Genomic DNA, 15,201 nt, shown 5'->3' with positions numbered 1-15,201 from the left:
TTTCTAGTAATCCTGAGGACCTTGATTAGCTTGTTCAGGTGTGTTTGATTAGGGTTGAAGCTAAACTCTGTAGGACATTGGCCCTCCAGGACCGAAGTTGCCCATTCCTGTATTACATAATTATCACGGTATGGATAATTGGAGCGAGGACTCAAGTGCTGGAAAAGATGTTTATTAAGTAAATAAAACAAAAACTCCCCGTGGGGGAAAACGAGACAGGTCTCAGGTCGGAATAGGAACACAAGGGAACATGGACAACGAACCAGCACAGGACTGCAAACACAGGGAGACTAAATAGGGAGCAAACAAAAGAGGGTAACGAACAAGGCAGGTGGGGCAAATTAATCAATAATCAGGTAACAAGATGGGAGGGGCCAGACAATTGACAGGAGAGCACATGGCACAAGGAATACAAGACAAGTCATGTGCTCACAACAAACCAGACTAGACACAAACACATGACAAACCGGGAACGTAAGAGCTCTGTCACCAAACCAGATACAAACCAAACAGAGGTGACAGAACCCTGACAATAATGCAGTACAAGGTGCAAATGTAAAGTATAAACACAGAAAGTGCATTATTGAGAATGAGGTATGTTTATACGTAGATGGCCAGTGACCACATCTGTGCAAAATGGCATCATGAGATAGAAAGAAAAGTGCAAAAGTAAGAGGCATAATAGGAAACATTTGTAAGGTTGCAGTATGGAGGCATGTTAATGTACAATGCAGACTTTTTATATACTTTTTATATTATGAATATAATATATATGTAATGATTTTAAAGACAATATCAAATTTAGCAAGTGCTTTTTATTTGTCATTAGATTACTTATGCAACCCTTCCTTGTCTTGCAACTCTCATTTAACTATATTTGTGTCATTAAAAAAGCTTCACAAAGCATTTAATGTTTTTATTATATTAACTAGTTTCTGAAAAAAATTATGTAGATAAATATTGCTCTTTAGTATGTTATTGTGTATAAATGAAAATGATTCAATATTGTCTGTTTTATTAATCATCTCATGGTTTTTACTGTGGTTTAGTAATGAATTTTCTTTGAATCTTTCATTGAAAAACACCTTTTTTAAAGCACTTAACAACAAATGCAAAAATATTGGGATCTTCTGTTTATTTAATATTTTAAATTTAGGATATACACTACCGTTCAAAAGTTTGGGCCATTTTTGATAAGTCTCTTATACTCACCAAGGCTGCATTTATATGTTTAAAAATACAGTAAAACCAGTAATATTATTGCAATGTTTTCTATTTGAATATATTTTAAAATGTAAATTATTCTTGTGATGGCAAAGGTGACTTTTCAGCAATCATTACTCCAGTTACAACATTTCTTATTATTAAATAATGTTGAAAACATTATTAAAACGGCTTAATATTTTTAGTATAAACCATGATACATTTTCTTTCAAGGATTCTTTGATAAACAGAAAGTTCAAAAGAAAAGCATTTAATTGAATTTCTTTGCAACAATTTACTTTACTGTCACCTGTGATCAATTCAATGCATCCTTGCTGAATAAATGTATTAATTTCTGATCCTAAACTTTTGAACAGTAGAGTTAGTGTATTTTGATAGAGCCCCCAATAGAGCCACAGTTCGATTAGATGTGAAACACGAGTCTGCTGTTGCAGTTATGCTGATGTGACACTTATGTACTGGTTATGTGTGTGGTGTAAAACAGGACTTAGTTCAGAAACTTAGTTGTTTTTTATCAAAATGATGGTGCTAAAAGCAGAATGTGTTGACTTTAGATGAGCCTTTCTCAGTCAACCAAAGGATACTAGCACCGACGACACAACCGGTAAAGACAGTCAGATCATTTACCTTGTATCAGTTCTGATCACATCTGTTTTTTGGACATATGTCTTCCCAACATAATGACCTATTCAAAACTATACTGAAATAGCACCACATAATGACTTAATTTGAATAATATGTCTTAATTCTGCACGCCATCGAATATGCATGAGCACAGCATTACATCTGCTGATCACGAATAAAAAACAAAACCCAAAACGACAGCGAAAACCCAGAGTTGGGAGAAGAAAGAGAGCTAGAGCGAAATTGGAGACATTAATACACACTTTTGTCCTGCAGAGGTTTGATTTTAATCCTTCTCTAAATGAGACACCCCTGCAGTGACTGTCTGCAGATTTGATGAAAGATTTAGGTTTTATAACTGCTAATAATGCTGGACATGAAAGTCTGAGCGGCACGCACTGTTCTGGTGCTCATCACAGGAGGCGGCTGGCTTATTTGGCCTGTTTGTTGGGCGCGGAGGATGCCCCAGGTCTGGATCCCCAGTGTCATGAAACAGCCAGGAAGTTGACTCCTCATTAACGACCACAGATTGGTTCACATAGTGAGGCGAAAGTTACTGAAATACTACTTTCATACCTCAACTCTTATCAAAGATGCTGCATTTTAGCTCAAATAACTGTATTTTGATGAGTTATCTTCATGCCAGTGAAATTGAGCACTCCAAGCACTCGCAGCATGAATTCACTTTGATTTCAGAATAAATCAGATAATGACTAAGGAAAAATGTGACGTTTCATCCAGAGGTATTTCTTGATGATTATGTGGTAAGACAGTTTAGTTGTCATGTTGAATTGTATATAGGGCCTACTTTAATAGGGTAAGACATTTCTATTAAAACTCTAGTTTTAAAAAGCTAGTTCCTGACATATTCAGTTAATGGAGACAGGTGGATCTTTGGATATTTATTTTGTTCTCACTTATAAAATAATTATCAATTCTTATTTGACTCGCATGAGGCAGTTGTATTTTAGGGAATCAAACACAACTGTGAGACTTAACCATGAGTAAGTACACTTTTGTTCATATGACTACATGTAGTTAAAGATACACATGATGTGTTTTGTCAGAGATATTTTATAAAAATGACTAAAATACACCACCATTTCAAAAGATGGTAAGATTTGGGGTTGGTAAGATTTTTTTTAAGATTTTGAAGGAAGTCTCTTCTTACCAAGGCTGCATTTATTTGATTAAAAATATAATAAAAACTAATATTGTGAAATATTAGCGTAATTTAAAATACCAGCTTCTGATGGAACAGCAACGGCATTCTGGCGTTCCATGGCTCATGCGCGACATTAACTGCTACTTCATGACTTTCTACTGTAACCGTCTACTAGGGGAGGGCAGCTGATTTGCCGTAGTCGTTAATACATGACAGATTAGATAAGTAATTATTTTCATGTACGTTTTGTGTATTTAGTTGGTTTGTTTTTATGTAAAAAAAAAAAAGTAATTTTTTAAACAAGTAAATATTTTATGGTTGTGACATTTTAATTTTATCTGTATAAAATGTAATGCCAAAAGCAACCCTTCTCTTGCTTAAACCCATCTCTCTTTTTAAATGATTTTAAATGATAAATGAAAATTTGTTAAATGATTCAATGATCCATTACGCCATCCTCTTTATTGTTGCTTAGTGATTTTTGCGGTCTTTGACTACGGCAGTTAAAGGGTTAGTTCACCCAAAAATGAAAATTCTGTCAGGAATTACTCACCCTCATGTTGTTCCAACCCCTTAAGACCTTCATTCATCTTCGGAACACAAATGAAGATATTTTTGATTAAATCTGAGAGCTGTCTCACTCCTCCATAGGCTTCTAAGGGACTGAAACTTGCTGGCCCAGAAAATGTATTAAAGACATCGTTAATATAGTCCAAGTGACTCCAGTGGCTCAATCTTAAGTTTATAAAGCGACGAGAATACTTTTTGTGCGCAAAAACAAACAAAAATAATGACTTTATTCCACTTTTCATTTCCTTCTCTCTGGGCCTCGAGTCTTTTCACGTAGTGTTTAAGCGCAGCGCGTCTGTGTTGCACGTCACCACGTATCACACACATGACCAGCGTCGGCCAATAGTGAGCCTACGTGGTGACGTGCAACACAGACGCGCTGCGCTTAAACACTACGTGAAAAGACTCGAGGCCCAGAGAGAAGGAAATGAAAAGTGGAATAAAGTCATTATTTTTGTTTGTTTTTGCACACAAAAAGTATTTTCGTCGCTTTATAAACGTAAGATTGAGCCACTGGAGTCACTTGGACTATTTTAACGATGTCTTTAATACATTTTCTGGGCCAGCAAGTTTCAGTCCCTTAGAAGCCTATGGAGGAGTGAGACAGCTCTCAGATTTAATCAAAAATATCTTAATTTGTGTTCCGAAGATGAACGAAGGTCTTACGGGGTTGGAACAACATGAGGGTGAGTAATTACTGACAGAATTTTCATTTTTGGGCGAACTAACCCTTTAACTGTTTACTTCCATTGGCCGTTGCTGTTCCATCAGCAGCTGTTGCTTAAAGTCACTATTATCAATGTTGAAAACGGTTACTTAATACGTTTTTAGAAACTATGACACTTTTTCAGGATTCTATGGTGAATAGAATGTTCAAAAGAACAGCATTTATTTTAAACAACTTTTAAAACTTATTGTCAGTTTTGATTAATTTAATGCATACTTGCTAAATAAAAGTATTAGAGCCAGATTTACTAAACAGGGCAAATTAGCGTGAAGGCACAATCCCATAAAAGCCTCAATGGGAGTGATCTACTGACGACGCTTAAATTAAAGAACACAGATGCAGCCAGATAATTTCCATAATCACCAACGCAATCTTCCAAGAGCAGCGCAAATTAGGGTCTGATTTAAGACTATTTTTGGCCTGTAAAATAATGATGCAAATACCAGTAAATTGACGAGCGCAAAACTTAGTAAATCACTCTTTTTTTTTTTTTAATGCTTTATTGTCAACAGCAGGTAGAATGTACAGTGCCATATCTCATATAACAAAACATATTTCACATGCCTCAACAAGAAGGAACAAGGGAGAAAAATAAATAATTAATAAATAATAATAATAATAATAATAAATTTAAAGTAAATCACTTTTGCTACGTCCCAATTCGCATACTATCCATCCTAAATAGTATTCAAAATTAGAATTAGTGTGTCCGAAATCGTAGTATGTTTAAATATTGAAGTATTCCAAAGATACCCGGATGATATACTTTTCCCGGTGCAGATCCGTGCACACTCTAATATTGCCCGCAACCCACTGCGCGTTGGACAAGGATTCAGTTAGAATTACGAACACAATTAAAACGTAAATGCAATAACATGTAAAAAATAAATAAATACAAACATGCCAGATGTGCGAGACCGATGGTTAAGTAGAGAGGTTTAGATAAAGGGGTTTGAATGATTCATAATCAGTATCTAACCTGACAAAAATATATTTATGCAATGTTATCAACATTATATTTCATGTGGACTAAAGATACGTTTGGTCATTAACCTTTAAATGCATCATTATGCAAATACATGAGGAGAGTCATGAGGAGAGGCTCAACGTGCTACTACATTTCTCTCTGATACAGTAGGAAATTAAATGAAATTGAATGTGGACGATTTTAACTGTGAGAAGATGATTGACAGGGCAGTTTATACAGTGACCGGATGCACGTAACTAAGCGACCGAGCTCTCCGTTAAAGACGTAATTATGACGAAGTAGTATGTTCCAAAGCTTGCCTACTATTCTGCTACACACTCAAAAGTATGGACTTTTTCTTCACAAAACAGTACATACTTTTAGGGAATAGTATAAGTAGGCGAATTGGGACGCAGCACTTGCATGATTCATTTAAATACTCTCCACTCATACATTTTGTGTCCGAAAGGAAAACTTCTACAAATGCATATGCAATAAGGTCAGCTGCAAAAATAACTGTCCACACCTTTTCAGCACAGATTTTTCACTGCGTGTCTTTAGTAAATCCTGACAGTAGTTTCTGAACGCCAAAAGTGGGTTTGCGCTGGCACAAGCTGTTAGTAAATCTGGCCCTTAAAATCTTACTGACCCCATACTTTCGAACGGTACTGTAAGAATTGTTTTATTTAAGTTATTATTAAAAGTATCTTTATTAATGAAATGACATTAGAAATGTATTTATTATTGAATTTATCTCATAATTTGGCAACGGAATTGCATTTCTTTTCATTAATATTTATTCCATAAAATAACTTTTAAGTTTTGTTAGGGAACTGGAACAGAATCACTAAATTCTTAATGATTTCCATAGTTATAAGAGTTTTCACTAGACTTGTACTAATGGTCTGAAAGGTGAATTTGGCTTTATATGATACATTCCTGCACGAAAGCGAGGATCTCAAAGCCGACAGCTGCCTTTAGTGTCTGTTGTCAAACCGATTTCACAGATGTCAGATGAATGAAGTCAAGTAACATGTTGCGTTGTTAAAATGATGAGCTCTAATGAGGAATAACTCCTCTTATTATTCTCTGCTCCACCACACCCCTGACAGAAGCCCTTTTTCTTTTCCTTTTCCTGTATATTCTTTGACACAGGAGCCACAGTATATAAAGGTGGATTGATCATTAAAACCGTTCTCTCATCCCTGCTGTCCCACCACCTAGTCTGAAAGGAGGCCCCTTTGATTCAGAGCCAGGCTTAATTGGTCGTATCTAAAATGGTTTAAGTAATTAAGATGACAGAGCCGGTCTGCGAGAGGACACTTTCCTCATGTCCTATTGGAGATGTCTGGCACCTCTCTAGGGTCCTCATTATGATTAGGTCCCCACAAGTTACATGTCCTCACGAGTGAGGATTTTGATGGGTATCTCTCCAAGTTGACCTCCCACACACACATGATAAATTCTTCATCTCTATATAAGAGCGTTTGGGATTAAGTTGGTAGTAGTGGGAGGCAGGAGGTGATTTGACAGTGTTCGCTAATGCCCACGTTGGTTTTGAAATGAGCTAACATTGTATCATGTTTTGTTGCACTGAGTAATGCATGAGCAAGTGTGCTAGAGAGAGACCACAATGAAAACCTGGGTTTTAAAATCTAATTTAATCCTCAATTTACAAAACCTCAAAACTAATGTTATTCATATGAATTAAATCCAAATTAATAAGAACTATTTCAGATTCTGTGCTTTCAGGTCACTAATCAAGTAAATTTGTGGCATTGCTCAAGATGGATGCTCTTCCAAGATGCTCTTTGGATCATTTTTAAATCATACTGGAGATTCAGGTCTTCATCAGGTTTTAAAGGGGTCATAACATTATTTTTAATATGTTCCTTGAGGATCATTTTAATAAAGTTCAGTCATGACAGCTCTGTGGATAGGTTGTAAAACATTGTATTAATGTAAATGGATTATGGAATGTAAATAGGTTTGGTTTTGGCGAACTAGACCTGCTGGTGCTGCTGCTACCTGAGCTTTGGTTGCTGCTGCTACTGTAGACCAAGTACCTCTTGAATCTGCTAAATGCTCAGAACATAAAATTAAAAGAAAAAATGCTGCTGTTGCTGCTAGAGGGAGGGAGACGCTAACCCCCTAATCCTAACCTCCAACCTGCCCCAGTGTAGCAGGTGGTGCTGGGGGAGGTGGAGGGCTAGCAAAAGAATTTGCATAGCGAACAGAGATAGTGTATTCGTGTGGATGTGTCATGGTTATATAGGGAAATGGCACTGAATATGAGAAATTAATTGAGAACATTACATTGAACAATCCAATCAGAACGTGAATATGAGTTCAGAATTACAATATGAGTTTAATGACTGAACTTTTCATTTTTTTTGCACACACACAAAAAAAGAAACATATATGCAGAAAAATTATTTTCATCCTTATTCTGAGAATTTCTGAAATTATCCATTTTTTAAGGGTCGGCTCAATGTCAATATGAAATCAAAATTGTATTTTTTATGGAATAGTATTTATTGGGAATGATTTATGCATGACCATCATTTTTTATAATGAGGAGGAAGTTTTCAGTTATGAAACTTGCAGGATGTTTTAATGGTACAAGGACCTCTTATATGTCAAAGGATCAAGGAAACTGTAAATGAAACTGTCAGAATCATACTAAATTAGAAAATAGCTTATTAGAAGTATTTTCATTAGTGGTCCTGTGGACTATATTTCATCTGTTCAAATTTTTAGGATCAGTGGTGCAACTGTACCACAAGAACTCACTTGTTGTTGTTGTTGTTGTTATGAAATTTGTTGTGTTCTGTTGATTCACAGTTTATTCCACAATTGAAATGAGTGAGAAATATATGTGTGTGTGTGCTGCTGAATCTATAATGGATGTGTAAGCTGTTGGCACCGGAATGAATCGGTTGTCAGTGTATTTCACTGTAAAGCTTCCCATATCACCCCCCCCCCCCCCCCCCCCACACACACCAACCTTTCAAATAAAATGTTTTACAATAACCATGTTTTTTTAATGAATTCTATATATGCATATTTTTCCCAGTTGGTCAGTTTTTTTTATCATCCCTCAGGCAAATCCTGAGGACATCCCTGTGAAGGATGACTGTGCAAGTAAAGAGAATGCAAACTGAAGTGTTACAGGAAGCCCTCTGTTTCTATAGTAAGAGGGAAGAGTAGAGTAGGTCAGGCTTATGGGGTTGAAAGATAGCTGTTTGTATGCAGGTACAGATATAGGCAGTGACCAGATTTCTGAAATGAAAACTGGAGACATTTATACTTCATTGTACAGTATACAGTATTGAAAATTATGTTACAGTATTAATTATAAAGGAGGACAGTTCAGGTTTTGTGTATTTTGACCTTTATAAATGTAATACTGTGATGAACTATGCTCATCGTATTTACATTTAAATTCAACCCAAACTTGAACATGAAAGACTGTTCAGAATAACACAAACTAATGCTCATTGACTGCCCATAACATAAGTAACTACACTGAACTGGTATAAAATGGATCTAAATTAAATCAGTAATAATGTTCATCATCTAAATAAGTGGGTTTGTCCAATGCCTTAAATAGAAATTGTAAATTGCTCAGTTTAATTGCCGTTTGTTCAGTGAGTTTATTATTTTTTTAACCTTAAAAAAAAAAAATTCACCACTGTATTTATTTATTAATTCTTTTTTTTCTCAAGCATATGCAATAACTAGCTCTTAATTATGTTATTTTTTTCAGGAGTTATTTAAGATGTTTTTAATCTAAAATTAAAAACAGACATTTCTGACAATTACACTGTCTTGGTCAGAGATATCTGAAATAAAAACAGTCCCTTGTCATTTTATGTATTTTGTATATTCCTTCCAGCTGTGCAGACAACTCTACTTAATCAGGTTAATTAGGATTATTGATGGGATTCTCTGTTGAGGATAATTAACAGCAAGAGATTCCCAAGTGCACTTCACTCCACATGAGCGGATGCCTAGAACATATATTTCCTCAACATCAGTCACATACAGTATGACCTCTGTCAAATGAAATGAGTGTACAACGCTTTGACACTGTAGTGACATGAGGTATTACCGCTGACACAGTGCTGGAGCGGAGTGCGTATTCCAGAGGTCATGTTTAGTCTGACCTCCCATTGCGGCTCATTTACCGGCTGGTGCTAAGACCAGGCAACACACGCAAATAAATAATGGAACAAGGTGCTGAATTTAAGAGTGCAGGGGTCAGAGCTTAGCGCTTCTACTGCGTTCACACAACAGAAAAATTTCTAATTTCCATTGAAAAAAATGTGAATGTGCCTCCAGCGCAGCACTGTGTGCAATGCTAAGGATGTATGTACTGTAAATAAGCCATGAAAACGGAATTGTGGCATTACTAGACACAAGCAAATATTTTAAGGCATAAATGTTGTGAGATAATGTCATAACTGATATAATTGAGAATCCCAGCGGCCTCCATTCTTAAATAATGGAAAACTCCCAGTAGCAACAACGTGCAGCATCTATCAGAGATCTCAGTCACAGCCCACAGGGAGAGCTGACTCCGTTAATGATCATACTGGAATTATTCTGCCCTTGAAAGCGAACTTCAAATGCATATTTATTTGACTGAATTACATTTAAGGCCTAAGCTTTTCATTTCTCAAGCAGAACAGCATTGACTCTATGTTTGCCCTTGAAGTCCCATGCTACAGAATATGATCAAATTTATTGCTTTAAGTTTAGTCCATGTTTTCGTTATGTCAATTAAATATGATTTTGTGAGACATGAGACTTTGGAAATGTGCTTTTCTGTCTGGTAAATATAGTTGGCAGCCGAGAAAAAACAACATTGTTTGGTTCCAGGGCAGCAACACCACTGAACAGATTCTTTTCAGAGAATCCAAAATACAGTGCAACCAGTGTTATTCCTAAAAAAAAAAATACTCTAACGCCCGTTTCACACATACTCCGTTTGCGGTGCATATTTTTTTCCGTACCCATGTTAACAGGTTAGAGTTTTGCTGTGCTGCACACGCTGAATTAAAGTGACAGCGCATGGTTCATGGTCAAAATGAACAGAGATTGACATGAAAATATAATAATCTCACCATAAATGCATTTAATTAAATAAATTGTAGTAATCTCACCATAAATGTAATTTAATACTACTATTTTTCACAGTCATCTTTTTTACTTTAAGACCGGGGTAATGCAAAGAAAACTACAATTTACCTCAACAAGGCGACATAATGAACAACACTCGTCTCATTCATGGAGGTGGAAACACTATATAGAAGTAGCATTGAATAATACGTTGTTTAAATTGTGTTTAAACGTCCATTAAAGAGTGTATATGTGTACAAAGAGAATCGCAATGCTGACAAAAAACTTTTTTTAAATAAAAGTTGCTGATAACTTCTGGATTTGAAATACAAATAATGAGTAAATGTGTTTGTGGTACAGCCGCGGATCAGTTACGCACTGCAAACGCAGCATATGTGAAAGCACTATAGCGCGTGCTGCTCCTGCACCGCATACGCACTTCAAAAAGAGTATGTGTGAAACGGGCGTAAGAACAGATTATTTTAAATTAGTCAAAATCAGCCAGTTTAGTTAATTTCCTAAATTAATGAATCTAATGAGTCAACCGTTTTTAGTAAATTAAAAATGAATAGTTTAGCCATGAATTAGTGTTCTGATTGGTTGTTTCAATGTAACTTCCACAGCCAATAAATTCCACATATCCATTACTATTTTCCTTCATAACCACGATGCATCCGAATAAATACACTAACTCTGTGCGCTATGCAAATCATTTATTCTAGCCCTCCACCTCCCCAGCACCACCTGCCTAGATTTGTTATGGGTGGTCTCCCTCTCTCTAGCAGAAGCAGCATGTTTCAATTGATTTTATGTTCTGAGTATTTATCAGAAGCAAGTCGTACTTGCTCTGCAGCAGCCATAGCTTAAGTAGCAGCAGCGTAGCAGATCTAGTCCGCCAAGACCAAACCTATGTACATTCCATTTTCATAAAATATTTTAGAAACTATCCCAAGAGTTGTCATGACTGAAATATAGAAAACGGATGAGACTTAAATCAGTGTAGTTACTGACTGGTTGTTCATATGACAAAATTGAGTGTTGTCAGTAGTACAGAATTTTATGAAATTTATGAATTTTATTTTAATTTATATTGTTATTTAATATGTTGTTAAGGCCAATTATTAAACTTTTACAAATACTGCATTTCTTTTAGTTCTTGCTAGGAATACATATTTGGAAAAAGAATGGTAAATGGAAGCATGAGCTGGAATCAGTAAAAGGAATCTTTTCAAAATTATTAACAATTCCCATCCCTTCGCTTAATCCACATTGATTGTCCGCAGATTTTAGCCAGAATTTTGATGTGATCCTTTTATTATGGATGTATTCAGCCCCTCTATTTCCCGGTGACATTTGCCCGAATGTGTTTGCTCTCAATCAATCAGAAATGCTAAAAAAAGTGGCAGGTTACTATGAGCCAAAACATTTTAAAAGATGTATGTGAAACTGACCAAAAATCAGGTAACTGAACTATGATCATCGCACCCTTGTCGTATGTCTTGACTCTTGTCTAAACCATGATATTTTAGCTTTAGGTTTCAACTGGAATTTCACGCTCACAGGGACCTAGTCGAGCCTCACCTATATCCAGAGCCGTTCCACTCGTTCTCTCCGATGGAATGTGCTGCATGCATTTTGTTCCTCCTTGAATATTTAATTGGCTAGAGCCAAATTATCCCATGTATAATTTAAAGCAGGCATGTTGTTGTCTACCAAAATGGAGTTCCCTGGTCATTATGAAGTCAGCAGTATTTATAAGAGGTATCAGTCTTCACCACAGTCGGTGCAGAGACATGTCTAAGATAAAACAAGCATCAGCCATTTGTTCTCAGCTCTCCTTTTTCGAACCACACAAAGGGCAAACCATTATCTACTGCTGCACACCATCAGCAGTGCCAGTAGCTTATTTGACTTAAGGTTTTCTTGCTTTACCTATTTTGTGTGTGTGTGTGTATAAATGTGTTTTATATATATATATATATATATATATATATATATATATATATATATATATATATAACTGTGAAGATTTCAAAATAAAAATGTATTGTTTTTCATAGATGCCTGAAATGTGCAGATGCTCCTTGTCAGAAAAGCTGCCCCACCAATTTGGATATCAAGTCTTTCATCACCAGCATTTCCAACAAGGTAACACCTATTACAACGCTTGAACTTGCTCGCTCAGCAGCTACGCCAAACAGAGTTTATTGATGGTGGCTTAAGTGATAATCTTATAATCCTTTGCGTATTATATTTCTCAGTTAGTTAAGCATAAGCACTTACATGGCTTTATTCGGCCAGGTAAAATCTCCAAAGCTCTGCTTGAGTCCATGTTTATCGTTGGCTCTTTTGTGTGTCTTCTAGAACTACTATGGTGCTGCCAAGGCAATACTGTCCGATAACCCTCTGGGTTTGACCTGTGGCATGGTGTGTCCCACCTCTGATCTGTGTGTGGGGGGCTGTAACCTCTATGCCTCTGAGGAAGGCCCTATCAATATTGGTGGGCTGCAGCAGTTTGCTACTGAGGTAAGGAGCTCTTCTAGTGCAACAGCTAAAACTGCAGATTTTTTTGCTGTTAAGTCAAAGGTCTGTTGTGGACTATAATTTTCAGATAATCGTTCAACTGAACTCAAAGCTAAAAAAGTAATGCAGAAAAAATATTGTCTGGAAGTCCAAATCTTATTGTTTAGACTTTAATGGTGATTTAACGTAATTATTCCTTCAGTGCTCTCCTCTTTTCTTTCTGCTGTCTTGTACTAAGTCTTGTACTTTCACTTCCTCACTCACATCCCTATAACAATCGCCAGGCTCTTTTTAGTTCCTTTGAGAAAAGTCAGTGGAAAAGTCTTTTTCTCTGATGGAATGGACTTTTTTTTCAAAGGTATAAATCAAGAACAAGCTCCGGGAGAAAGAGAAAGTTAGCCTTTGCTCTCTTGTTTTTTCTTTAGTTTTTAATCTTTTTGAGGAAAAGTAGAACACAAGGACTTTAGAATTGAATGTTGCCTGCCTAGTATCCCACTACTTTGCACTGTCCTGTTTATTTAGCTTATATGGGCTTATTTGTTGGTAAATACTTATTGTATTTATTGTCTCTGCTATGATTGACTTAGCTGGGTCGTTATAAACACTGATTTTAAGCATTCTATTAGACAAATAATGCATTTCAGACAGTGTATATTTCAATGCATGTTATTGAATATGCCAGTGTTAATGTATTTGGTCTTGGCGGACTAGATCTGCTATGCTGCTGTTGATTATTGCTGCTCTTGCTGGTGCAGTGCAAGTATGGACTTGCTACTGCTAATAGATACACAGACAATCTGCGGTGAGCCTGAAAGATATGATGCTGCTGCATAAATAGACATAAATCCCACAGCAGATCTAAGCAGGTGGAGTTAGGAGAGATATGGGGGGGGGGGTCTCTTCTCATTGGCTGTACGATCTGCAGTTGTGCCATGCGGTAACGATGTGATTGCTTTTAGATTGTATGTAAAGTACCTATCATCCTGCGCCCTCTAGAGTTTCATGATTTCATTCAAAATTTGGGGGTCTGTAAGATTTTTTTTTATGTTTTTGAAAGAAGTCACTTATGCTCACCAAAGCTGCATTTTATATGATCAAAAATACTGCAAAAACAGTAATATTGTTAAATATTATTAACATTTAAAAAAGTGTCATTTATTCATGGGGATTCATTTCAATAGCCATTACTCCAGTCTTTCTTATTAATTATTATAAATGTTAAAAGCATTTGTGCTGCTTAATATTTTTGTGGAAACCATGACACTTTTTTTTCAGGATTCTGTGATAAATAGAAAGTTCAAAAGAACAGCATGTAATTTATAGCATAAAGGTATTTACTGTGACTTTTTATCAATTAAATGCATCCTTGCTGATTTTTATTATTAATTTCTTAAACCTTGCTGACCCCAAACTTTTAACGGTTGCTTTGTCATGATCTATGGGCCTGCTGTTAGCGTTGGTTGCAGAAGAGATGAAACAGGATCTACTGTAAGTGCAGCAGTCTTTATTTAGAAATAAACTCAAATCTTCACAAAACAGAATCACAGGAACGGAGAAAATCAGGAACAGAACAACCAATGTAGTAATGACACAGAACTGATAATTAACTGAAAGAAATACAGGGCTTAAATAGACAGCAAACAAGAGAGGCTAATTAACTAAACACACCTGAACAAGACTGAACTAATTAACAACCTAGAAAAACCTACATAGAAACACAGACATGAACAGAACAGAACAAATCAATAACAAACAAATAAACTTAAAGCGTTACAACTGCATCCGAAATTGCATACTTCCCTACTATATAGTAGGCGAAAAATAGTATGTGACAAAAGAAGTATGTCCAAATTTACATACTCATAAAAGAGTAGGCAAAAAGTACCCGGGTGACCTACTCGGGGTAGCCTGGGTTTCCCCATGCTGCCTTGAGCGCAAAGAGGTCTGACGTTAGCCAGGCTATACTCGGGGCTCGACGCTAAGAATTTTTTCTACAGGCCTGGTCAGGCCAGTGGTTCAAATTTTTACTGGCCCCACCACAAAAAAAAAAGTAATGAATAAATAAATAAATAAAATAGGCCTAGCTATTGTTTAAGTTGTTTTTGATCCATGTAACCTTAATAAATAAGGTTATGACACCAAAAACTACTAGTCTAACTCATATAAATGTTAAATATTGTTAAAATCAGGAATAAAATGAGAACAAATTACGAGCAATATCACAAATAATTAAATACAACAGAACAAACATATACATATGAAATAAACAGTTCTTTT

At 36.0% G+C, this 15,201-nt stretch overlaps 1 protein-coding gene across 1 annotated transcript in view; it reads left to right on the top strand.

Annotated features, from left to right (window-relative positions):
• dpydb (dihydropyrimidine dehydrogenase b) overlaps positions 1-15,201 on the top strand; it is a 131,649-nt gene that overhangs the window by 15,830 nt on the left and 100,618 nt on the right. Inside the window, exons 4-5 of the mRNA XM_079876608.1 lie at positions 12,462-12,549; positions 12,766-12,927. Coding sequence (XP_079732734.1) covers positions 12,462-12,549; positions 12,766-12,927 — 250 coding nt within the window. The remainder of the gene's footprint in view (positions 1-12,461; positions 12,550-12,765; positions 12,928-15,201) is intronic.

Source organism: Squalius cephalus (assembly GCF_949319135.1).
Source record: "Squalius cephalus genome assembly, chromosome: 7".
NCBI classification, from domain to species: Eukaryota; Metazoa; Chordata; class Actinopteri; order Cypriniformes; family Leuciscidae; genus Squalius; species Squalius cephalus.
This window is presented reverse-complemented; position numbering and strand designations above follow the sequence as displayed.